General features: G+C 42.3%; 2 protein-coding genes across 4 annotated transcripts in view; one reads left to right on the top strand and one right to left on the bottom strand.

The window, feature by feature from the left end:
* The window catches only part of DNAH1 (dynein axonemal heavy chain 1), a 154,708-nt gene that overhangs the window by 29,295 nt on the left and 100,230 nt on the right, over positions 1-25,183 (bottom strand). For all 3 annotated transcript variants that reach the window (XM_020803864.3, XM_072989779.2, XM_072989780.2), the window contains 7 exons: positions 23,565-23,700; positions 18,106-18,314; positions 17,328-17,499; positions 16,659-16,850; positions 14,569-14,679; positions 11,753-11,938; positions 3,194-3,385 (listed from right to left, as the gene is read on the bottom strand). In XM_020803864.3, coding sequence (XP_020659523.3) covers positions 3,194-3,385; positions 11,753-11,938; positions 14,569-14,679; positions 16,659-16,850; positions 17,328-17,499; positions 18,106-18,314; positions 23,565-23,700 — 1,198 coding nt within the window. The remainder of the gene's footprint in view (positions 1-3,193; positions 3,386-11,752; positions 11,939-14,568; positions 14,680-16,658; positions 16,851-17,327; positions 17,500-18,105; positions 18,315-23,564; positions 23,701-25,183) is intronic.
* Positions 5,073-9,762, top strand: LOC110084480 (HAUS augmin-like complex subunit 3). The gene is made up of 4 exons (XM_020803865.3): positions 5,073-6,919; positions 7,413-7,855; positions 8,549-8,765; positions 8,981-9,762. The coding sequence occupies exons 1-4, from the start codon at positions 5,696-5,698 to the stop codon at positions 9,200-9,202; spliced, it is 2,106 nt and encodes a 701-aa protein (XP_020659524.3). The 5' UTR covers positions 5,073-5,695; the 3' UTR covers positions 9,203-9,762.

Below are 25,183 nucleotides of genomic sequence, written 5' to 3'. Positions count from 1 at the left end.
TCTCAATCTAGAGAGAATAAAGAGCTTTCCGTCTGATCTAGTCCGGAGATAGACATCTTCTGTTGCCGTTCCAAAGGCATGCTTCAGCATGACAGCAAAAAGATCCCAAAAAGGGTTGGTGCGAGGACACAGCCCTTTTTCACTCCGCTTCGGATGTCAAAGGGATCTGATGTTGAGCCATCTAAAACTACAGTGGTTTTCATTCCCTCATGGAAGGACCTGGTGATGTTAAGGAGTCGAGGTGAACATTCAATCTTGGGAAGTATTTTAAAAAGGCCATCCCTGCTAACCAAATCAAAGGCCTTTGTGAGATCTATGATATTAAATATGTCTGAACTACAATAGTGACTATGTAGATAAGATTAGATATATAATATCTTTTTATCTTTAGAAATGGAGATCTTTGATGATTGTACTGGCCTTGTTTGGACTTTATTGGTGGATAAGTAATCTTAAAGATGAAATCAGGAATGTTTATGATGAGAATTGGATAGATGGAAATGCAGGTGAAAGAATTTATAATTTTTTTTTTATAAATTTACGATGGCAGATACTGAATTAGATATTTGAAATAGAGATACAGGGCATAAGATCTGTTTGTAGTCAGAATTATATAATGGATAAGTTTGAATGGGAAATATCTCCCCACCTATATGTTGTGTCTGTCTTACGTGTTTTTGATTGCCTTATAGGTTTTTGTTTGTTTTTGTATGTACATATGTGTCAAAAAATAATAAAATTTAATAAAAAAATAACATGTGTAACATTGAAGTCTTCAAGAAGTCTCCAGTTTATGAATGTAGGATATTGTGTTTCTATGCCCACAATTCAAACACCAGGAAATGGCCTGATTATGCTGCACAATATTGTGCCCATACTGCCAGCAGGAAAAAGAATGCCAAGCTTTACATAGCAAAGGACAGCCTGAATGTTGACACCAATAGCAGCAGTCAAAATGGTCTATAAGATACATTCTTGAGCTCACTACTATTCACAAAGTAGCACCAAGCAAAGGAACATCCCAGAAGCTAATTCCTATTTTTAATCAGCTGACCACTTCTCATCTAAACACTAGGCCAGTGGTCCCCAACCTTGGGCCTCCAGATGTTCTTGGACTACAACTCCCAGAAGCCTTCACCACCACCTCTGCTGACCAGGATTTCTGGGAGTTGAAGTCCAAGAACATCTGGAGGCCCAAGGTTGGGGACCACTGCTGTAGACCATCTTGACTGCTGCCGTAGGTGGTCAAAGATGACTACCACCTTAGAAGTGTTAATGATGGCAGACTTATTATGCTTACACTTCTTTTTCTATTTTGCAGAAAGGCCTAAGAACTTTGATCATCTCTCCTTCTGCAGCTTGCCAACACAGACATGCTGAACTGGTGTCACAATCAATGCCAACTGTGGTATTGAAGTCAATGTCAAGGCACATGACAGATGATGAAGAGACAGGTACAAGCAGAACATTGAGGATTCCAGGAGGTTTACAGATGGAAGGCCTTTGAGGAATATCATCAATATCCAAGACAGCCTTTTCAAGGAGAAGAGACTTTAAATAGGCATAGCAGGTACATCTCACACTGGTTGGAAAAAGACTGGCAGACAGAAGCATTCTGCTCTTCTCTAAGACAGAAAAGGCATCCTGCTGTGCATCTGTGAAGCAGCCTTCACTGTAAAAACAAAACACTTCAAGAACACCCCTGGAGCCACAGGTTGTAAGGGATGTGAAAAACTTAAATTAATCAGAAATAAAGGAAAAACAGTCTTAGAGAGAGAAAGAGAGAGAGAGAGAGAGAGAGAGAGAGCATATACACGTAAACATGGAATAAAGGTAACCAAAAAAGAACAAGGCACCTAGTATTAATGAAGTTTTCTCCATGTGTTCTATTATTTGTTGCCAGTGTGGTGGGCAAAGCAGAAGTGAGAGAAAGTTTCCACATTTATGTACTCTGGGGTGGAAAGATTACTACTAAAACTCTACCTAATTCCCAGAAGTTCCAAACCATAGTTGGATCCTTCTTCCCATGACAACTATATAGAATCAAGAGTGGTTGTGTGGTAGGAAAAAAATATAAAGTGACTTGAGATAGCCCTGCCCAAAGATGTGACATACTGGACATGCTGCATTTCTTAAAAAACAGGCACACTGACTCAATTGAGCTTTAGTAAATAAGATGCAAAATGAGAAAGGAAACAATTTGACTAATCAGATGGCAGTGACAAAGTCCTACAGCTATCCTGGTACTTTGATCTTTAGGGAAATTAACCCCTGCTTCTGTCCCTTTAATAGCAGCAGTTTATCTCCATGGCATGATCTAGTTCCTGAAGATGTAATGGCATGATAAACCGTTCATTCTTGAAATGCTAAAGAGAAAACAGGATGTAAATGTGTTTGTGTGCGTGCATGTGCGTGTGTGCGTGTGTGTGCATAGCTCCCACTGTCATACTTCGCCATCTAGTCGTTTAGTCGTGTCCGACTCTTTGTGACCCCATGGACCAGAGCACACCAGGCCCTCCTATCTTCCACTGCCTCTCGTAGTTGTGTCAAACTCATGTTGGTTGCTTCAATGACACTGTCCAACCATCTCATCCTCTGTCGTCCCCTTCTCCTCTTGCCTTCACACTTTCCCAACATCAAGGTCTTTTCCAGGGAGTCTTTTCTTCTTATGAGATGGCCAAAGTATTGGAGCCTCAGCTTTAGGATCTGTCCTTCCAGTGAGCACTCAGGGAAGTGATTTCCTTCAGAATGGATAGATTTGTTCTCCTTGCAGTCCAGTTCAGCCTATGCAGTATTTTTCTTTGCAGCATTGGACTTTCCTTTCACTTCCAGGCACGTCCACAGCTGAGCGTCCTTTCAGCTTTGGCCCAACCACTTCATTAGCTCTGGAGCTACTTGTACTTATCCTCCGCTCTTCCTCAGTAGCATGTTGGACGCCTTCTGACCTGATGGGCTCATCTTCCCGTGTCATATCTTTTAGCCTTTTGTTTCTGATCATGGGGCGTTCTTGGCAAAGATACTGGAGTGGCATTGCCAGTTCCTACTCCAGGTGGATTGTGTTTAGTCGGAACTCTTCACTATGACCTGTCCGTCTTGGGTATCCCTGCATGGCATAGCCCATAGCTTCTCTGAGTTACTCAAGCCCCTTCGCCATGACAAGGCAGCAATCCATGAAGGAGTCTGTCATACTTACCTTATCATATTTAAATAGGCTTTCAAGAAACTTCCCTGGGTCCTGAAGAAGACCTTTGCCCGGCTCCCAATAGTCATCTATCTTAGAACCTGGTTTATCTCCTGCTATTTTCTTGGGCTTCACTCCCTTCATAATGCAGACAGCTTCAATCACCATTTTTACTCCAAGTGGAGGACGTTGCATGGCTCGCACCTAATGGAAAACATAGAAAATAAATGAATCAATAGTTCCCAGTTGTTGAGAATTCATAACCATTCTGGGTTTCAGTATGGAAACAAGGTATCAGATCTGCATAGAACTTAAAATGTAGTCTTTATTATAATAGGGGTAGTCATAAGAATGAGTGCCTCCATTCTGATATACAGTATATACTGTATAGTAAAGTGGCAGGTACGTATATGAATAATTACATAGTATAGTTAAATCTAACTCAAGAGGGTACATGGTAGGTGGTAAAGACTTGTGCTGTACCTCAGAATAGATAGGGGTTTTAGGAAGAGCATCAGTCAGATCCAGGTGGTGTTTGACTGATCTTGCAGATGTAATTTCTCTTTCTTGGAAACACTGCCACCTGTCTTAAGGGGGTTACCCAGTGTGGTGTGATGGACAAGGAGTTAGGAGACCTGGGTTTGAAATCCTCAATCAGCTATAGAAACTCAGTTTGAGAGAGGGCAGAACAAATAAAATCACCCCTTAAATACTTCACTTACCTTGAAAGCCCTCTTAGGGTTGCTGTAAGTCAGTCCTGACTTGACAGCAAACAACACACACATATACCCGTCACTTACATGTGGCTGGCTATCTTTTTGAAATGCTGCTTGCTTAGGCTTGATTTACACAAGCATATGGTGCCAGAGGAAAAGGGAGAGAAGAGAGTGCCTGTCTCTTTGAGTTATGTAGAAAAGCAGATTTCAGGAAATGAAGCTTGTTTTCATCACTTCCATGAAAAGCTGCAATCACCTCAATTTCCCTTTCTATACAGCCATAAAAGCTACAGAGCTGTGTCCTCCAAAGACTTATTGTCTCCTAACTCTATCACTCACAGCTATGCGGGGAGACACTAATGCAGCTCATGTTACTGGATGGCTGGTTCGCATATGGAAGTGATCACTCTACCTCAGAATTGCACTCAACAAGTGTAAAACCTTCATGCTTAAACTTGTCCTTTAAAAGGAGACCTTTGTACCATGTTCTTGTGTGATAATGGCTCTACCTATTTACTTGAAAAGTACATTAAATGAAACTCACCTTCAACTTAAAATGCCCTTACATGGATAAGACCATCTGAGGTGCACTAAAAATAGGCATGTCCCAGTGCTCACCCACAGATGGTCAGGAGACAAGTATATACTTGTAAGTATATAGAAGTAAAGTATATAGAATTAAATTCCAAGAATGTTTGTTTTGAATGTGATGGGATGTAGTTCCTAGTAAATAAAATTAAAACTAGCATTGGAGTAACTGACTGGCCTTTATGTATTATCACCCACAAACCTTATACACAGGCTAGGCAGAGATGATCAGGAACAAAAGGCAGTTAACTGGGTAGCACAATATACTGCAGTATGATACTGGAAAGGATTGATAGGTTCAAAACAGGGCAGGCTTCTTGCACCTTTAATCCTTGAGCAAAAGAAGGAATAGTGACCCAGGTATAGTTTGCATACTAAGCTTCACCTGCTCAGAGTATTCTGCTTAGGAGGAACAGAAGCAGCAGACAGGGGTAAATTGACTCTAGTCTTGACAGGGAATACTGGAATACCACGTTTTCAGTTGGCCTTCATGACTGCAGCTTTAACAGAGAAGCTTGTTAACAGAGAAATGAACACGTGATCATGTTTTATCTTACTCTGTGAACAGTTCCCCCAGTTGATTTTTTTTTAAAGAATTGAAATACACAAGAGTACTGTTAAGTTTAAAAGGCTGGACATTTTTTTCCAATTAGTTGGCAACTATGATGAAAATATAACCGGTAAACAAGAACAGTTTGCCTTCTTTTAAAATCTGTCGGACCTGATACAAGCACGATGGTCTGTAATTTCATACCAAAATCCTGAGAAGCTTAGGTTCTGTTTCAAAAAAGAACAAATGCTCTCTAACCCTCAGTGGTTAGGATGGCAAATATTACACAGATGTAAAGATGTTTTTAAGAGCTAGTTTTTTTTTTTTTAGGAATGTGGAAGTACTGATGACAAAGACTGAGTGAACACAGAAGAGGGAAGAATGGGCTGATGTGATGGAGATGTGGGAGTAGTATTCACATGACAAAACAAGCACCTTTTAGGACCCTGAAACCCACCTGTCATCCGCATCCTTTCAAGGCCTACAAACTGCATTTAACAAACACAGCTGTGGAAAATAAACCTTGGGATTCTCTATGTGTGGAATTCTGAGGCAAGTGATAAATGCTACATTTATAAATGGTCAACCTGTGCATGTCCCTGTACTACTTAATCAACAAATCTATTCCCTGGCTATCAGAGTGAGAAGAACAGCCAACACATGCTTGCCTGGAGACGTTCCAGAGTCTTTCTACTGGATACAGTTGATAGAGGAGCTGAGTTTGTTGAGATCCTGAAAACAGTCTACCCTAAGGCAGAGAGTCTTCATGAGAAGGACTTTGACTGGCTGTTTGACTGTCCCCAGACCGAGCAGTTTCTGGAATGGTTCTGCAACACGGTGAGTGAGGAGAACATACTGACTGTCCCTGAACTGGACAGTTATGAAAAGCTGTTAGTTTCTGGGAAGCCTATCCTTGAAGGAGAAGCATTGGAGGAGGTGTTAAAGACCTGTCACCAAACTTCAGAGCTAAAGGGTGCCCCACAGGGGAATGGAATCCTGCCCCTCGAGACTCTGGAACAAGAGATGCAGTTACTGAAGAGTCAGTATGCTTGTCTGTTAAAACGATACAACAAGCTTCAGGTTCGTACAGCTAGCCTGAAGCAGGAACTCTGCTTTTCAGCAGAGATGAAAGAGAAAGCAAGCAGGGAGCTGAAGAAAGCACAGCTAAGGCTGGAGCTGGAGAATTTTCAAAGCAATGATGTTCTCAGTCAGGCTGGTAAGACAGCAACGGAAGTGTTGCATTGGCACAAGAACCCCAGAGGTGAAGGGGCAAAAGCATCATTGGCTACAGAGGACCTGAGATGTTACCTGGAGTCAGAGGAAATAGCTACAAAGGCTTTTAAGGAGTACCTTGCAAAGGTCATGCCAGGGATTATAGGTGATATGGAGGACAATAAGAAAAGGGCAAGGAATGGGCCAGGAGGCTCTCAGGAAGAGCCGAATACAGAGTCTCCTGAAAGACGTGTTCAGGAAGTGCTACTAAAAGATCAGACCATTTGTGCCAAAAATTATGTAAGTTACAAAATGACCACAGGAGGACAAAAAAGCCCTGTACTCTATGAAGGGCAAGTGGGTAGCAAGAATGAGCCAGTGTTTACTCCGAAAGCCCTGCCAGAAAAAATGGACGAGACAAAAAGAGAGAATTTCAGAACTCAGGCACTGAATGTTCACAACAGCTACCAAGAGCTGAAGCAGGTAGAAGATGATCAAATGGAGCTCCTTAAAGATGACACTCCATGCAACTATCCAGAAGAACTGAAGCGCATGGAATTAGCCTACATGTGGAGCCAGATATTGATAGTCATGACCTCAGCTAACATTAAGGGGATTGCAAGCACTTTACAATGGGCAAGGAAGGTATCAAAATCTGTTGAGGAGAACAAGGTAGGTCATTAGCCATCAATAGATCACAGCAGTAAACTGTGGAACCCACAACTCTGATGAATTTTGTGATTGTTGCCGAAGGGACAACAAATAACTAGAATATCTAAGTAGCCAGAAAATAGATTTGTTACTCCTCTGGCTTCCTCACCAATTGATCTGAAGTCAGTCTCTCTGAAGTGACATTATAAGAATGTTTGTGTATCTTTTGCTTTATGCTCCCCCCCCCAATGCATGTGTTTCTTTTGAGGAAAAAGGTGCATTTTGTGCACCCCTTGCCTCTCTCCCCCACATACTGGGGCTCTAGGGAACACATTGAAGGTCAGTACTTCCATTCATAATTTTATAGGCTTGTATAAACTTTGGGGGAGTGAGAGAATACGTTTTTTGACTCCCCCCCCGGAAAACATGAAATTGTAACAGGAAGGGACAAAGTTCAAGCGGAGTGTTAGTTACTACAGGGATGTGTGGGATGTAAAGTTTGCATCTTCTACAGGTGGAGGAAGAGAGAAGTGAACTATGTTTCCGGATAGCCACTTGCCAGGAGCAACTCTGCATCCTCCAAAAGGAAGTAGACCAGGCAAAGACCCAACAGCTTGTGCCTCTGCTCCAGGAAAGCATCCATCTCTTTTGCTTGCCTATAGTAAGTGGAGAGCTTGATTTGGAAGCTGTCAGACTTGGGCGTCTTGAGTTGATGCAAGAAGAAACTACTGGCCACCTGTTGGGCCAGCTGAGCCATTTAGAGCTGCTGAGGCTCTTGCTGATGCTGGAGAAGAAGAAGATGCAAAACCTGGCAAGTGGTCTGGAGGGGATAGCAACTGTTCTGAAGGAACTGCACTTGACATCACAGGAATGGGAATCGTGTTCCGAGGATTCCAGGTTTTCCATTAAGCAATGCCCACGAACTCTGATAGACCCAAATGATCTCACCACTTTACGGTAAAGACTGGCAGGATCATGGTCGGGGAGGAGGGCTGAGCTGTTGCAGATGCCTTACAGCCATTAGAAACTAGGAGACACTTTCCTGATTAAAGATGAAAGGAGGATTGCTTGAAAAGGAGAATAAGATAACACAGAACCAAAATCCCAAACAAAGAGTATCCTAGTAAATACAGTACTTTCCTGTCCAGCCCTATTACGCAACACATGGAAACCTAAAGAGGGGGAAAGAGAACTAACTTATGTTATGACTTTAAATATTTATACATATGAATCAATAGGCCCAAGTGTTCATAACTGAAGTGAACATCAAGTCTTGAAAGGCCTCTTCATTATTAAGTCCAAGACAAAGAGTTTAATGCCTCTCACACAAAAGAAATATGAGGGGCTCTTAGGGAAATCCTGCAGTCATTTGACCATAACTTGTGGTTATAGTTGCAGTATACAGCCATTGTTTTAGTCCCTTGTTCTCACTTTAAGGACAGAAACCTTCAGCAATGCCATTTCCAAAACTCCAAAATCAGTGATTCCCAACCTTGGGTCCTCAGATGTTCTTGGACTAAAACTCCCAGAAGCCTTTGCCAATAGCTGTGCTGGCCAGAACTTCTGGGAGTTGTAGTCCAAGAATATCTGCGGACCTAAGGTTGGGAACCACTGTCCTAAATGCTGGGTCTGTTCTTCTCTATCCCTCAGGCTCTGGGAAATGCTGGATAAGCACAGTCAAGAGAAGCAACTCTTCCGTACTTATGAGACTTTGGCAAGCCGGGCCTCACGACTGTGTCAAGAGATTAGGATGCTCCAAGTACAGCTAGCAACGCCATTCTCACATCTTCCGAAACTGGAGATGGAAAAGAATGTCCTGCACAATATGATGTATGGTGACACGAACCAGCTAATGCTTCATGCTCAGGTACTGCCCATGTCTGCATACTATCTAAGAGTGCAATAAAAGACCAATAATCCTACCACACAAAGAAGGTTTGGATGTATCACCCTGTTTTGGAGCCTTGAGGCTCTTGATTATTCAGAGTAGTATAATTTCCTTCCCTCTGAATTTTTCAAGCAATATCCTTTAGTTTCCGATCCTGTTTGCAGGACCATTTGTTTACCCCTGTTTTTTCACAGGAACTGTCAGAACCTCTGGAGCAGCTTCACACGACACAGGCCAAACTCTACCAAATGCTAATGGATACCCTGAGTGACCTGAAGGCCAAACACAAATCCCTGCAGAGCCACTTTCAGCAGACGGAGCGCAGCCTTTACGTGCACTTCTTCAACAACCCAGACCGCCTGAAGGAGCTGGTAGAAGCTGCTGAGAAGCAGACACTGGCATCTTCTTATGTGTAACTGTAGTTGCCATCATCAGAAAAGAGCAGCATCAGCTGGGCAGAAAACGACCCTGATGGCGTTCTCCAAAGTATTCCTATCTGGACTTAACAGAAAGCCTACTTGAGAACACTGATAAGAAAAATAAGCTTTCCTTTATTGTCATGTTCTCTGTGCAGAACAGACCATTTCCTCATAGATCCTAACCTTCTACTGGGTAGGTCAGGGAGTGGGAAATTCTCTTTGATGGAGAAATGAATTACTGCATTAAGAACTTGTGTGGCACATCAGTTCCCTTTAAGCATTTCAGAAATAAATGTTGTTGAGAAAGGATTCTGCATGTGGTCTTTTACAATGATTGGGGGAAAGGGATTTTTAAATCCATCTCTTCACCTTGAGTTTGAGCCATATGGTAGAGGCAACACCGGATTGAAGAACTGGCTGAGACACATTGGGTGAACTAAACGCTGTTCATATTTTTAAGAAAGGCTGTTGCCTACTTGTTTTGTCTAATTGTTTTTCTGCTTTCAGCTACCTTCACTACTTTAAAAGTTGTAATAAAAGAAGAGCATGAGCATAAAGTGTGGCTGTCAAGGTCATATTCTCTTTTGTCCCTGCTTATGTAGCTCAGTCCTCCAAGCACATTCTTTAATGATGTCAGGCAAATGACCTATGGAAATCTGAGGTATCTGAGGATCCCCTGGAACCACACATCTTGCCTAAGCGTGCATGTGTGGGCTCTTCTCCCAGAAGGCACAACAGAAAATTAAAATCCAGAACTCTTGGCCTGGCAGCCAAAGGCTCTGATCCACTGACCTATCCAGCAAGCCACCATGTTTAAAATTAATATTTTGATTAATTAATATTAGTCACAAGGTGGCAGACATCTCTAATTCCCCCTAGAGCCAGTATATTAATTTTGAAGGTTGCATTGCTGCGTAACCTGTCGGCAGAAGATAAGCAAAAGGAAAGGGTGAACAAGCAATGAAGAAAGCAAAAGGCCAGCAAGAAAGAAAAGGAATTTTAAGGGAGAGCTAGCTGTGATCCATGGTAGTCAGATCTATATGCGTGCTTTCAGAATTCTGAAGGAAGGGTCCAGAGGTCTCTGGGGAGATGAGCTGCCCATTACTATGCGATGCCCATGTGTTACTATGAATTTGCTCTTTTCTCATATTACAGCCGCATATTTCCTGTGCAGACAATAATGTACATTAGAAACATCCTGACTGCAGCCACTCATGACATTTGGTGGCATGTTACTAGCATGTAAAAATATAGATGAGCTATTTTGCTGTTATTAGGACTGGGGAACATGAATAAATGCATGTGGGCATAGGCAACAGCCGGTGGTGATAACACCTTCACATGCATAGCAAAAACAAGCAGCAAGGGCATCACAAATCTGCATATACCCACTATTAAGACCACTTCAAGATCCTACATGATGAGTCAAACTAATGACAACTCGTGAGTTTGCAAGGGCTGAGTAGGGCTGTTAATGATAGAATATTTCTGGAGGCCACTCCTTCATTAACAGTAACTAATAATTGCATGCTGTCAAGCTGATTCTGACCAATTGTGACCTCTTCCAGGGTTTTCTTAGTAGAAAGCATTCAGAAGTGGTTTACCTTTCCCTTCTTCTGCACTCATTCTAGGACTGTGCAACTTGCCCAAGGCTATCCAGGATGGCTCTTCTCCTGGGACACACGGGGGGTGGGGGGAGACTGAATTCCCACCCTCTGACTCGATAGCCAGATACCTAACTCATTGAGCTACTCATTCATAGGGTTACCATAACTGAGAGGAAACTTTACAACATGTAACAACTAGAGTGAAGCTAGATAACTGTAGATCTACTCTGGTAGCATTTTCTCCCTGAATATGGATACAACCTAAAACAGTCACTTTAAATGCTCTGAAAGTGCCAAACAAAAGAGCAGATGGCTTCTTGTCTAACACGTACCTTTCTGTATCCATTAAAAGGAAGATACATAGAAAGCTATAATGGCTTTGGGTTGATTCTCCTTTGCAGTGAACATTATCTTCCCAGCTAGGAAGCTATGTGATGGATTCTGGCGTCAACTGTACGCAGTAAGCCCCACTGAAAATAGTAGGTACGAATAATCATGCATACAAACTGCGTGAGACTAATGCAAGAGTAGGAGATAGCTTTATAGACCACTTTATAGCTAAGCCCCACATCCCCTGTACCAACAAGAAGACATTATGGACTCTAACAGTGGTCTATAAAGGTATTGCCTGCTCTTGTGTTTGTATTTTGTATTGACCACACAGCTACCTTTTATTTCAATGAAACTACATGAGATAATTCCCGTTTTTATTCTTCTTTCTCATCTCATTTCATGAAATTCTATGTAGTAATAATATTTTAATACCTTTCGATTCTAAGGTAGTGAAAAAGTTTATCAAAAGCAAGAAGGCTACTCGAACCCAAAAACAACTCAGGCAAGAAAAACCTGAGAAATAGAAATTGTTTGGCATCCAGTGGACGCGCCTGCTGAGTTTGGGTTCTGAAAGACAGAGCCCGCCATTCTCTGTCTATTTTCTTACCTCCGTGACATCATTCTTGTTGAGGTTCCGTAAGCTTGCAAGGGCAGCGTCCAAGGCCGGGAGGGCTTCTGCCAAATCCTTTTGGGCATCATCTGCAATTGCCTGAGCTGTTTGAGCTTTCACTTTAGCTTTCATTTCCTCTGCCTGCACAGCATTTCTTGTCTCTTCTGCTACAGCTGTGTCCACCTGGGGAGCATGGAGGTGGTCAGAATCATACAAGAGCTTCCACAAGGTCTTTCTGGAAGTGAACGTTCTTCAGCTACAAGCTCTTGGTTTTACTACAGACTCTATAGTTGTCTCTCCCTCACCCTGTTACTGCTGTTGTGTAGAGATATCCTTCCATGATATTGTAGCCCATCTTCATTGTAAATTAACAACATCCCAATATAATAATGTAAATGTGCTGGTACATTACTTTTATCCTCTGTTGCTCAGCTTCTACCCCCTCACCCCCTTGGTAGAGGAAGTATAACACTAAAGTGGTTGGATGTAAGTTTTGGGACAAGCTGTGGCTGTCCAGCTTCTGAACTCCAACTCCTGTCTTCCCTGGCCACTGGCCATAGTGGCTGGGGCTGAGTACAACAACCACTGGAGGACTAAAGGTTCCCCATCCCCTTGTAAGGTAAAGGTAAAGGTTCCCCTTGACAATTTTTGTCCAGTCGTGTTCGACTCTAGGGGGCGGTGCTCATCCCCGTTTCCAAGCCATAGAGCCAGCGTTTTTGTCCGAAGACAATCTTCCGTGGTCACATGGCCAGTGCGACTTAGACAAGGAATGCTGCTACCTTCCCACCCAGGTGGTCCCTATTTATCTACTTGCAGTTGCATGCTTCCAAACCGCTAGGTTGGCGGGAGCTGGGACAAGCGACGGGAGCTCACTCCGTCGCGTGGATTCGATCTTACGACTGCTTGGTTTTCTGACCCTGCAGCACAGAGGTTTCTGCGGTTTAGCCCGCAGCGCCACCACATCCCTTAGAACAGTATTAATCAAACTCCCCGTGTCGTTATGTGGTTGTGCTCAGGGCAGGCGAACAAAATTAGAAGCAAGCTTGTTTGTGACTCTGCCTCCATAAGGTTGAGCATATTGCCATTTATCTTCTTTCCTCACAGTGTATAGAAAACATACAGGCAGAAGATAAAGTTAATGGCATCTTGATATGCATCCTGATACAGTATGTCTATTCAGCAGCATCTTCATGATGGTCTGTTCTCCAATCTCAGCAAAGTTTACTGAAAAGTCTAATACCAGCTCAATTTATTGATTACACTAAGCAGTCTTGGGTTCCCTCCTTCCCCCTCCCCTTTTGTCAAATAATAACAAATAAGGCAAATAAATAAACTTGCATCCTGTATTCTGCTAAAAAAAGCACTCAGAGCAAATAATGTCACTTTAAAGAAAAAAACAGTAACCTCCTTAAAACCAATTATCAAACATCAATGCCTTGGTAAAAAGTAAGTTTATAAAGATAGGATGTCACACCTTTCTTAAGAATAGCAACAGTGGGAACTAACCATCGCTCTGAAGGCAGTGCCTTCCACAGTCTGGAAGGCAACATAAGAGAAAGCTCAATTTCATGTACCAGTTAGTTAGGTGTACATGGGTGACAATATTTTTCTGATTTCAGAGAAAAAATAAAGATTTTTGAATAGATTGTAATACATTTCTTAAAAAAAATAAAAAATAAGGTGCAGTTGCTGAGCATGAAGCTCAAAAAACAGCTTCCCTGTGAAATACTGCTTCCTCTAATAGCAAATCCAGCTGTCTAGTACAGAGAGAAATGTACCCTAAACAGACGTAGCGGAAACGTAAACGAAGGTATTGTTTTGGCATTCATTTATTGGGATACGAATAGGAAGGGACCAATTGATGAGCCAATTTAAAAAAAAATGTTTTAAAATCCACCCTATGACAGCCTAATGAAGACCCAAGGGCCCACTGGCCCTCCAATGTCAATTGGAAAAGTGGGGTGGGGTGGAATGCTATTTGGGGGAGGGGGGCGAAATCCTGATGAGAGTCCAGAAGAGAAACAATCCTGTTAGGAGAGAGGAGAGACATCAAGATGTTGTCGCAACTCCCACTGGAAGAAAGAGTGAAGGGAAACTTTTAAATTCCTCACAGGCATAAAAGCAAGGTACAATCAATGAAGAGAGGACACCTCCTACATGATGGCATGCAATTAATTCCTAACCCAATTAGAAAACAAGGCCAGTTCAATCCTCACAATGCTTTCTCTCCCATAGTAAATCAATCAATCACTTCTTTAAAGACACTCCAGAGGTGCTGCCCCACTAGTTTAGCTACGGGGTGATCTTCGGTGAGGAGAAGGAAAACTCCGATTTCAAACCTCCACTGCCTTGTGGCTACATCCACTCATGGAAAAGGCTTCAGGAGTTAACCTCGAGGCAAAATCCGGAGCTGGAGTCCCGAAGGCAGCTCGTGTCGTTCTGCCAACTCCTGCAACATTGCTGGAACCAGTTGTATTGGCTCTTGCCTTTCCATTGGACCATTTCAGCAATGTGGAGAGGGGGGATCTGCTGCTTGGGTAACAGACTATCCTCCATATTACCTTACCCGGGCTTCATGCTCTGGAGAGGACACTCCTTGATTCAGAGCATGTTACCATAGTCTCTCGAGACTGAAGGATGCCTATGATGGATCTTCGGTGACAGCAAGGCAGAGGTACAACATAAGCATTGCTTCCTCCAAAAGAAGACTACCGAGGCAGAGTAGCTGCAAACAATCCAGTGATTGGGTCCTGTGTCTTCAGGTCTCATCCTGGCCATGCTGCTCTCTTTTGCACCCGGTTTCTGAAGCCTACCTGTATTTGTTCCATGGTCACTAAGGTGTCTTTGGCAGCCTCGGCCAGCAGGGGGCGCGCTAATTCTAGCTCTTCCTGCATTTTCCCGACATCATCTGCTGTTCGCAAAAGCTAGAAGCAGAGAAAACAAGGCTCAGCCTGATATGCCAGGTTTACTGAAATACAGAATAAGATACCATCATAATATAGGGGTGGCAGAGGGGAGAGAAATACACTGCCATTTAGAATAAACTCTTTCCACAGTCAAGTGTTTTCCTGTTTTTACCTCAGTATCACTATATTCTCTTACATTCCCAGACACCTCTTAACTACAGGCTTCGGCATACTATAAAGTAGCACTTTACGCCTGAAGTTTGTTTTAGTGTATGACTGTTTTCAAATGCAGAACCACAGCAGAAGTGCCAGAACTCCCATGATATGTTTTTTTACTCTAGTATAGAAACATCTCACAAGATCAAGATGCTGAAAGATTTGTATCTCTGCATCCCACCCACTGACTCTGCTAGGTTTCACTATATACAGCACACTTACCTTCTAGTTTTGAAATTAAAAGTGTCCATTGCAGTTTCTCAAAAAGATAGCCATTTGGGCAGCTATAGGACATTTATCTCATTTAAAACAGGAGCCTTGTTTTAAACGCATGGTTTGGTCTGGTCAGCACATCCTTCCTCTCCTCACCGACATTTACAGAAGGAAGAGGCGCTACACCTCATTGATGTGTGTATATGCCTTACAGGTTTAATCAAGTGCTGCTCATGTTCATGTTTTTCAACAACCTTCTTTGTATTCAATTGTATCATTTCCCAACATACCCAGCCACCTAATCTTAGTCTTAATCTTATCATTATCATGTTAGAACTGCAGGATGGAAGGGACCCTACGGATCAAGTCCAGCCCTTATCAAGGAGGCACAGGAGGCTCTGCAGCTAGAGGCCTAAATCACTGAGCTATCCAGCCATCCTTAGGTCCTTTTAAGAAGAAAGGCAGAGTAAAGATACTTTAAATAAATAAATAATGAAAATTCAGGTTTGTTCTTTGTAAGAAAATGTTCAGTTCAGATATAACAAGGACCATAATTTTCTGCTATGTCGGCAAGTGTGCATGGGTCTCGGTTAAATATTTGCAAAATGTCAGCCTTGACAGAAAGGCCAAGCTTTGCCTTATTTATTTTTAATCAGTACCTAGACCTTGATTTTGGTCTGGAGATGATCCATGGCTATCTGTATTGTGAATGCTATGTGGAAACATCATCTTAGAGACTTCCCAAAAGGAGAGCAAGAACGTGAGGCTCTGTTAATAAGGACGATGTGTATGTATGAAATATTTGATCTTGCAAAGCTAACTCTGATTAAAGAATGGTTTAGGACAGCAGTCTCACAGCTGCAGCACTGCTGGTCATAAGCTCTCCGTGGAATCGTCTCAGCGCTTGCCAGCATAGCAATCTCAGTCTGTAGCTTTCTGACAAAAGGCAGAACTGGGTGATAAGATGGATCCAGTCCGCTTCAGAAAATGGACCTAGATCATTCTTGATCTTTCCTGGGATGGTATCAAACCAAAACCATTTCTATATGAATGGGCTTTGGAGATGAAATGTTCACTGGTGTGATTTGTGTCTTAAAAACAGAATACTGTTAATGCACTCTTAAATGTTATTCTTTTTATGTGGAAGGTTTATGCTGTTTGTATACCTCAAGTACACTTTACGTCTGTTTTTGATGCAGTGCATTTTGTTATTTCCTTGTTAGATGCTTTGAATAGGAAAATGGGATAAAAGCACCCTGAACTAAAGAAATAGAAATATGAATTCAGAGTGCCCAATTACTCTCTTTTAGTAGCAATCCACAATGTTCATATTTAGACACTCACTCAAAGTGACTGCTGCTAGTCCAAATTTATTGTGGGGCTGGTAAAGTAACTGTCATCCAAATGAGCAATATACATCAAGCCCTTGCAATGACAGGTCCTTTCCTAGGACGCGTTAAGATTTTCTAAAGTGTGATTTAAAAATGGTATATCAACATGAATGTCTGTTGATCTAAATGCACTCTTCAACGCGAGGGCGGGAAGTACCAAAATTGGAAAGGACCCACCTTATCCAATCCGCTCTTCATCCTATTCTTGGCAACTTTGAGCTCCTGCTTCTTTGTGCCTATCAAAGCAGTGAAAATGCCAAGCAGCTCCAAGTAACTTTTAGGAGTGACATAATTATGCCTTCCTAGTTCTGCCAGATATGCCTTGCACTTAGCGGCCACACTCTGATGAATTTCTACACACATCTCAATCTGGAAGAGACCGGAAAGGGAAAATTAGAAAAGGCTTAACACTTAAACGAGGGTTGAGCATGTCTAAAAGAAGAGTTGCATGGAAGCTGAAATATAGAATTCACATACTTATGAAATCAGCATTTCCGTCAAGGACAGGGGTCAAATGGAGAAGTGGCAACTCTTCCAAACATTGCCAGAGTATATCAAACATTCTAAATTCTAATAAACTGTGTACAGTACAATTATTAGGCAACTACTTTCTTTTTCAAGTATCTGATATAGTGGCAGAAATCCTGTTGCCTAGCAACAGTAAGCCACAACTACAGTAGGCTAATTTGAATCAATCAAACTTACTTGGGAGATGATTCATGAAATTCTCAATGATTCAATGGGCCTACTTTAAGTGCAGCTTAGTACACCTAGCAACAGGATTTCAGACAGTGTACTTGTATAACCTGAGGTTATGTGCATGTACGTTCTGGGAGACAGACTTACCATCCCCTGTATAACTTCAGGAGTGGCTTCAGTGTCTGGGACCTCATGAAAGAAGGAAGTAGCGACAGACTCTAGGGCTTCCGCTGGCCACTCATTAAACCAATCAATGGTACAGCAGTTCACTAGAGACGGGAACTGTCTGAGTCTTGCTCGGAAAACCTCTCCAATGGGACTAGAAGAAGCAGTTAAGAAATGGAAAAAATATCTTATTAGAATAAAATTCTAATAAACTCCTTTGCCACCAACTTAGCTTCTGCCGTGAGCACTTTTCCCCCCTTTTTTTCAAGAAAGGCTATCCTGAAGACACATAGAAGTCCATGATTAAAATGTCCATGAATATAGTGTACTTCAAACCTCTGTGGACAGATAACCCTCACTTTACTATCTGCAGTTTTAAACCTATTAAAACTGCCACAAAGCTTAGTTTACTGCAACAGCTGACATTGAAAACAGGGATCTCAACAAGCTCTTCTACAAGGTTACAAAGGCTGCTGTAGCCCAGATGGAATATACACCATTCTACCCGAAAGAACAGGCACAGCACCTCATATAGGTGAGAAATACAAGCTTTGCTTCATTCATGTATTGAGGTTTAAGTAAGCTAGAGAGGAATAAATAATTTCAACATACTGTCTTCCACTAATGGGCAAAATAAGATTCTCTTACAGTTCTTCCAGTTCTAAATAGAGAGCACAACATGGCAACAATGGATACCAAGAAGAAAGCTGCCAGTGGCTAATGGATCTTATTTGAGCTCATAGATTAGGCTAACTCATACCTCATGCACAGAACTGTGTGGATATTACTGCGTACTCTCCCGGTATATGCAGCCATCAGGTTAGCCTTGGTGGGCTGAAGCCCTTGGTCCTGAACAATAGGCTTCATGGTGGTCATGATTTGGTCCTGTTCATCTAGGCCATAAAGGTTGGGTATATCTCCTGAATTGAGCAGGTTGTTGATATCCTCAAGAAAGGATTCACTTTTAATCTAAAGAGAAAATAATGCTGGTTCATTGGTAATTATAATGCTGCACCTACTGTTTTAATATAAATTTATATCATCAACAGCCAGCTCATCTTCCTGATCTAAATAAAGGTAACAATTCAGTGATTTGTTAGAGAAAAATGTAAGTCACAAAAAAAGAATATATGAGTGGTTAACTGGGATAAGACTTACAAAGCAAATACAAGAGTGTGAAGTGATAGTTCACATATTGGAGTATCATTTGAAATTTGAATCCTGTTCTTTAGATCAAATTCTGCCATCTAATAACCTATACAGAGGATTACCTAGGGAGGACTATAAATGGGTGCTTGTTGTTTATTTGTTACCTGGAATCCAGATGTCACCTGTCAAACATGAACATCTGTTGAGATGAGATCACATTTCTTCAGTACTAGATGTGCCCTATTTTGTATCTAGGAAAATATATTCTTACTCTCAGTAGCATATTTACTGCCACTGAGATACATGGACATCTGCTAGATACTGTTCACAACAAGAATGTGAAGAGCAACAAAACTTTCTGCTTATCTGCAGTCGTCGTTGTTTAGTCGTGTCCGACTCTTCGTGACCCCATGAACCAGAGCACGCCAGGCCCTCCTATCTTCCACTGCCTCCCGTAGTTGTGTCAGTTTCATGTTGGTTGCTTCACAGACACTGACCAGCCATCTCATCCTCTGTCGTCCCCTTCTCCTCCTGCCTCCACACTTTCCCAACATCAGGGTCTTTTCCAGGGAGTCTTCTCTTCTCATGAGATGGCCAAAGTACTGGAGCCTCAGCTTCAGGTTCTGTCCTTCCAGTGAGCACTCAGGGAAATGATTTCCTTCAGAATGGATAGGTATGTTCTCCTTGCAGTCCAGGGGACTCTCAAGAGCCTCCTCCAGCACCACAATTCAAAGGCATCAATTCTTCGGCGGTCAGCTTTCTTTATGGTCCAGCTCTCACTTCCATACGTCACGACAGGAAAAACCATAGCTTTGACTATTCGGACTTTTGTTGGCAAGGTGATGTCTCTGCTTTTTAAGATGCTGTCAAGGTTTGTCATCGCTTTCCTCCTAAGAAGCAGGTGTCTTTTAATTTTGTGGCTGCTGTCTCCATCTGCAGTGATCATGGAGCCCAAGAAAGTAAAATCTATCACTGCCTCCATATCTTCCCCTTCAATTTCCCAGGAGGTGATAGGACCAGTGGCCATGATCTTAGTTTTTTTGATGTTGAGTTTCAGGCCGTTTTTTGCACTCTCCTCTTTCACCCTCATTAAGAGGTCCTTTAATTCCTCCTCACTTTCTGCCATCAGAGTGGTATCATCTGCATATCGGAAGTTGTTGATATTTCTTCCGGCAATCTTAATTCCGTCTTGGGATTCCTCCAGTCCAGCCTTCCGCATGATGTATTCTGCATCTAAGTTAAATAAGCCGGGGGACAATATACAGCCTTGTCGTACTCCTTTCCCAATTTTGAACCAATCAGTTGTTCCATATCCAGTTCTAACTGTTGCTTCCTGTCCCACATATAGGTTTCTCAGGAGATAAATAAGGTGGTCAGGCACTCCCATTTCTTTAAGGACTCGCCATAGTTTGTTGTGGTCCACACAGTCAAAGGCTTTTGCATAGTCAATGAAGCAGAAGTAGATATTTTTCTGGAACTCTCTGGCTTTTTCCGTAATCCAGCGCAAGTTAGCAATTTGGTCTCTAGTTCCTCTGCCCCTTCGGAATCCAGCTTGTACTTCTGGGAGTTCTCGGTCCACATACTGCTGAAGCCTACCTTGGAGGATTTTGAGCATAACCTTGGTAGCGTGTGAAATGAGTGCAAGTGTACGGTAGTTGGAGCATTCTTTCGCACTGCCTTTCTTTGGGATTGGGAGGCAGACTGATCTTTTCCAATCCTCTGCCCACTGTTGAGTTTTCCAAACTTGCTGGCATATTGAATGTAGCACCTTAACAGCATCATCTTTTAAGATTTTAAATTGTTCAACTGGAATGTTATCATCTCCACTGGCCTTGTCCTTTATCATGTTCATCTTTGCACGAAATGTTCCTCTAATATCTCCAATTTTCCTGAACAGGTCTCTGGTTTTTCTTTTTCTGTTATTTTCCTCTATTTCCTTGCATTGTTCATTTAAGACGGCCCTCTTGTCTCTCCTTGCTATTCTTTGGAAGTCTGCATTCAATTTTCTGTGGCTTTCCCTATCTCCCTTGCATTTTGTTTCCTTTCTCCTCTCTGCTATTTCTAAGGCCTCATTGGACAGCCACTTTGCTTTCTTGCATATCCTTTTCTTTGGGATGGTTTTTGTTGCTGCCTCCTGTACAATGTTACGAGCCTCTATCCAAAGTTCTTCAGGCACTCTGTCCACCAAATCTAGTTCCTTAAATCTGTTCTTCACTTCCACTGTGTATTCATAAGGGATTTGGTTTAGATTATACCTGACTAGCCCAGTGGTTTTTCCTACTCTCTTCAATTTAAGCTTGAATTTTGCTATGAGAAGCTGATGATCAGAGCCGCAGTCAGCTCCAGGTCTTGTTTTTGCTGACTGTATAGAGCTTCTCCACCTTTGGCTGCAGAGAATATAATCAATTTGATTTTGATATTGCCCATCTGGTGATTTCCATGTATAGAGTCGCCTCTTGTGTTGTTGGAAAAGAGTGTTTGTGATGACCAGCTTGTTCTCTAGACAAAACTCTATTAGCCTTTGCCCTGCTTTGTTCTGAACTCTAAGGCCAAACTTCCCTGTTGTTCCTTTTATCTCTTGGCTCCCTACTTTAGCATTCCAGTCCCCTAGAATGAGAAGAACTTCTTTCTTTGGTGTCAGTTCTAGAAGGTGTTGTAAATCTTCATAAAATTGTTCAAATTCAGTCTCCTCAGCAATGGTGGTTGGTGCATAAACTTGGATTATTGTGATGTTGAAAGGTCTGCCTTGGCTTCATATTGACATCATTCTATCATTTTTGAGATTGTATCCCATTACAGCTTTTCCCACTCTTTTGTTGACTATGAGGGCTACTCCATTCCTTCTATGGGATTCTTGCCCACAATAGTAGATATGATCATAATCTGAATTGAACTTGCCCATTCCCGTCCATTTGAGTTCACTGACGCTCAGGATGTCAATGTTTATTCTTGCCATCTCCTGCATGACCACCTCCAGCTTCCCAAGGTTCATAGATCTTACATTCCAGGTTCCTATGCAGTATTTTTCTTTGCAGCATCGGACTTCCCTTTCACTTCCAGGCATATCCACAGATGAGCACAACCACTTCATTAGCTCTGGAGCTACTTGTACATGTCCTCCGCTCTTCCTCAGTAGCATGTTGGACGGCTTTCGACCTGAGGGTCCCATCTTCCAGCGTCATATCTTTTAGCCTTTTGTTTCTGATCATGGGGCGTTCTTGGCAAAGATACTGGAGTGGCTTGCCATTTCCTACTCCAGGTGGATTGCGTTTAGTCGGAACTCTCCACTATGTCCTGTCCGTCTTGGGTGTCCCTGCATGGCATAGCCCATAGCTTCCCTGAGTTACTCAAGCCCCTTCGCCACGACAAGGCAGCAATCCATGAAGGGGTTATCTGCAGTACCAGCATTATTTATGTCTTCCCACAACTTTTTAAAGTGTTATTTCCTTGTCAGCAGTATTCTTACTGCTTTAGAGCACAGGTGGTTAAAACATTGCCTGAAGGCCACATGTGACTTCCAGGGACTCAAATTAGCCCCTCAGCCCCTCTGCTCTCTCTCTCTCTCACTATCCCTTTGTGTCCTCTAGGAAGTGTAAGGGGCTACTTTGTCAAGTTCCCCACCAGTTGTTCTTTGTCCAACGTGTGGCTTTCCCCCCAAAAAACCTAAAAGTCAACTGAAACAGTATAGGAGCAGCAAACAACAAAAAACAGGTAGTGTTGGTCTCCGTAGCTGATAGCAGCAGGAGCAGCAGGGGGTGTTTCCGTTTTTAAAAAATGAGAAAAAAATATTTTTTGGCAGTGGACAAGCATGGCAGCTGATATGAGTATGGTTTTCCAATGTCTCAGGTGTGTGCGTCTGTGTGTGGTGGTAGGAGGCTGACATCTGGAAATGGCCCACCGTGTTTTAGAGACTGAACTTTCTCTTCAGAGAGACCCCTTCGCTCAAGAGCAATGTGGCACTATTTGAGAAACCTGTTTCTTTCTTTTTGTTTTTCTTGTATCTGAGAGCCAGTAAGATACAATTGACTAGAGTGCTGGGTATAGAGATGGAAAGCAGAGGTTCAAATCCTTATGAAGTTTACTCGGTTTCAATGCGAAAATTACTTTGGGAAGCTGAAGATACACTCAAATGCCCACTCTGATGCAAACGTAACATTAATAAATAATAATCAACATAGCTGAAGTCTCTAGAACACAATAACCCAGCAGCATAGTTTACTTACTGCAACAGGTAATTTTCAGCCATAAGATTGGGCATGTGGAATAGACAGACTATAACAAATTGATTAATTAATTAAATAGTTTTACCTTGCTTTCTCCTTAAAAAGGACCCAAAGTGGCTATATAGGGCTGCATAAGAGGAGATCCATCCAGAGTTCATTTCTGTAAACCCTAAAAGTATGCAATATCACCAGGATATTGCAAGTTTAAGAGGTGTAATCTTAATTTTGAACAGAAGGCTTGCAAAAATTGGCTCATGTGTTAAATCACAGATCTGCACTCTCCAAATGTATGCAGGCCACACATACCCATATCGATACCCATTCCTGGACCTTGGAGGACTGCATACGTTTCTGGGGAACCCTTACAAAAATAGAAGGCAGGATTTCTGGGAGCCTCAAAGCATGGCAAAATTATCTGCTATGCCCCCAGACTGCAAAAAAATAACATTTTGAGCAAAACTGTTTCTTTTTCTTTCTGTTTTTTAAATGAGTGACCTGGCGGCTGCATATGAATCCTGGGGGATCCAAATACAGTCTACAAATTGTATGCTGTCCATCCTTGGGTTAAACAACGTAACACTTTCATAGCCAGAATTCATGGCACTATCAAGGGAGACATTCAGTTATCAAACACACCATGGATTCTCTTCAGAGAGAAAAGGTCAGAGCTTTCCAAGATGATGTTGTGTGGTGGGAGAAAAAACAGACACAAGAAAAAGGGAGGACTGTAGCAGAGATTAAGCATTGTTGAGACAAATCTGACCATCCTTTCATGTCTCGTATAAAGGAGCTAGCTAACTAAACACTAAGACATCTTAGGTTTGCGGTTTGCTAACAACGTCATTACCTGTGTATCAGTGAACAGAAATGTGATGGGCAAACTTTGCAGACCAGCCTTCAGCATGATCTTTTTGATGTCTTCTCTCCACTCAGCCATTCCATAGTTCTTGGAAAGTTCAATTTGGAAACATTCATAATCGGCTCTAAAAACAAAAGAATCAGAGCATGGTAATATGTACATGAAACCAAACCATATATATATGATTCACCATATATATACCTACCATTTTCTTGTGTGTTCTTCTTACAGCAATTCTGACTGCCAACAAAACAAAACACTTGTGAAATGAAACAAGGGCCTTATTCTTCAGCAATAATAAAAAACCCCACATCTGTATAAAAAACATGTTCCACGTGAATCGTGGTTCTCTTCTGTGTAGACACATCACTTCTTTGGATCATGGACATATTAGGGCCCATGTAGAGAATTACTTCAGGAAGCTCACTAAAATATTTACTGATGAAAGTGAACATGACTTGATCATCTGATGATTAAACAACTGCAATATGAGACTGTCCTTGAAGTGCGTTTGGAACAATAATTAGTATAAAATGTAGGTGCTAGACTGTTTTCTGCTCTGTGCTTTGTTGATCGCATCATATCAACTGCATTGGCAACCAATTTCTTTCTGGATAAAATTTAAGTTGCTGTTTCTCAGCTGTAAAGCTCTAAACCAGGCTTGTCCAACCTGCGGCCCGAAGGCCGCATGCAGCCCAGGTAGGCTCATAATGCGGCCCAGTGCATTTTTTTATTTTAAAAAAAATTCCAAAGTTTCAAGTTACGCTGCCGGCGCTTGCGGCCAGAATGCGGCCAGGTCACATCACAATGGTAGGGGTGGAGAGAGGGAAGGAAGGAAGGAGCGGGAGGGGAGGGGACAGGGAGCTGCGTGACTGCATTGTGCCATCCCCATCAATAGGTGGACCCCCTCCCAGCCCCATAAAGCCACCAGAGTCGAAGCTGGCAGCCTCTGTTGTCTGAGATCGCAGCTGCCGGTAAGTGCGCTTGGAGCGGGGCTGTGGAGGATGGCTAGGGTTGCCCCCCCATGCGGCCCAAACCAAATTTTCATCTTCTAATGTGGCCCAGGGAAGGTGAAAGGTTGGACACCCCTGCTCTAAATAGTCTGAAACCAGGAAACCAAGAAGCTTCATGGCACAGTGGTTAAACTGTAGTACTGCAGTCAAGCCTCTGCTCAGATCTGAGTTTGATTCTGACAGGCTTGGGTAACCTTTCATCCTTCTAAGGCAGACAAATTCAGTACTTAGCTTGAGTACCTAAGTGGGGGTAATGTGCTGCCTGTATAATTAAATTTTGAACGGTTCAGAGAGTGCTTTAAGCACTCTGGGGCAGTATATAAGCTTTTGATATCTCAAATATTGCCTCCATCCACATAAATCTTAGCAAAATTTAAGATTTGCTTCAAGGGCACTTTTATTATGTCCCACGATCAAGATTCAAGAACCTGAAGCTGGGACTTTCCTACGACAGCATCTCTGCCATAGCATTCTCTCTCCAAAGAGGTTTGACTGGTCCATAGTTTTAGGGACAGTGTTCTACATGAAGGATTCAAAATATATTAACTCTACTTCGAACAATTTTAACTCTTGTTTTCTTAGACTATTAATTCT

This window comes from Pogona vitticeps, chromosome 2 (genome assembly GCF_051106095.1).
Source record: "Pogona vitticeps strain Pit_001003342236 chromosome 2, PviZW2.1, whole genome shotgun sequence".
NCBI lineage: Eukaryota > Metazoa > Chordata > Lepidosauria > Squamata > Agamidae > Pogona > Pogona vitticeps.
The sequence above is the reverse complement of the archived record's forward strand: the minus strand, read 5'-3'. Positions and strand labels throughout refer to the sequence as shown.

Bases quoted from the DNA above. Each gene is read 5' to 3' on its own strand.
- LOC110084480 (XM_020803865.3), top strand. From the start codon at position 5,696: ATGCTTGCCTGGAGACGTTCCAGAGTCTTTCTACTGGATACAGTTGAT. The intron at 7,856-8,548 runs GTAAAGACTGGC...TCTATCCCTCAG, and splicing joins AATGATCTCACCACTTTACG to GCTCTGGGAAATGCTGGATA. The intron at 8,766-8,980 runs GTACTGCCCATG...GTTTTTTCACAG, and splicing joins AGCTAATGCTTCATGCTCAG to GAACTGTCAGAACCTCTGGA.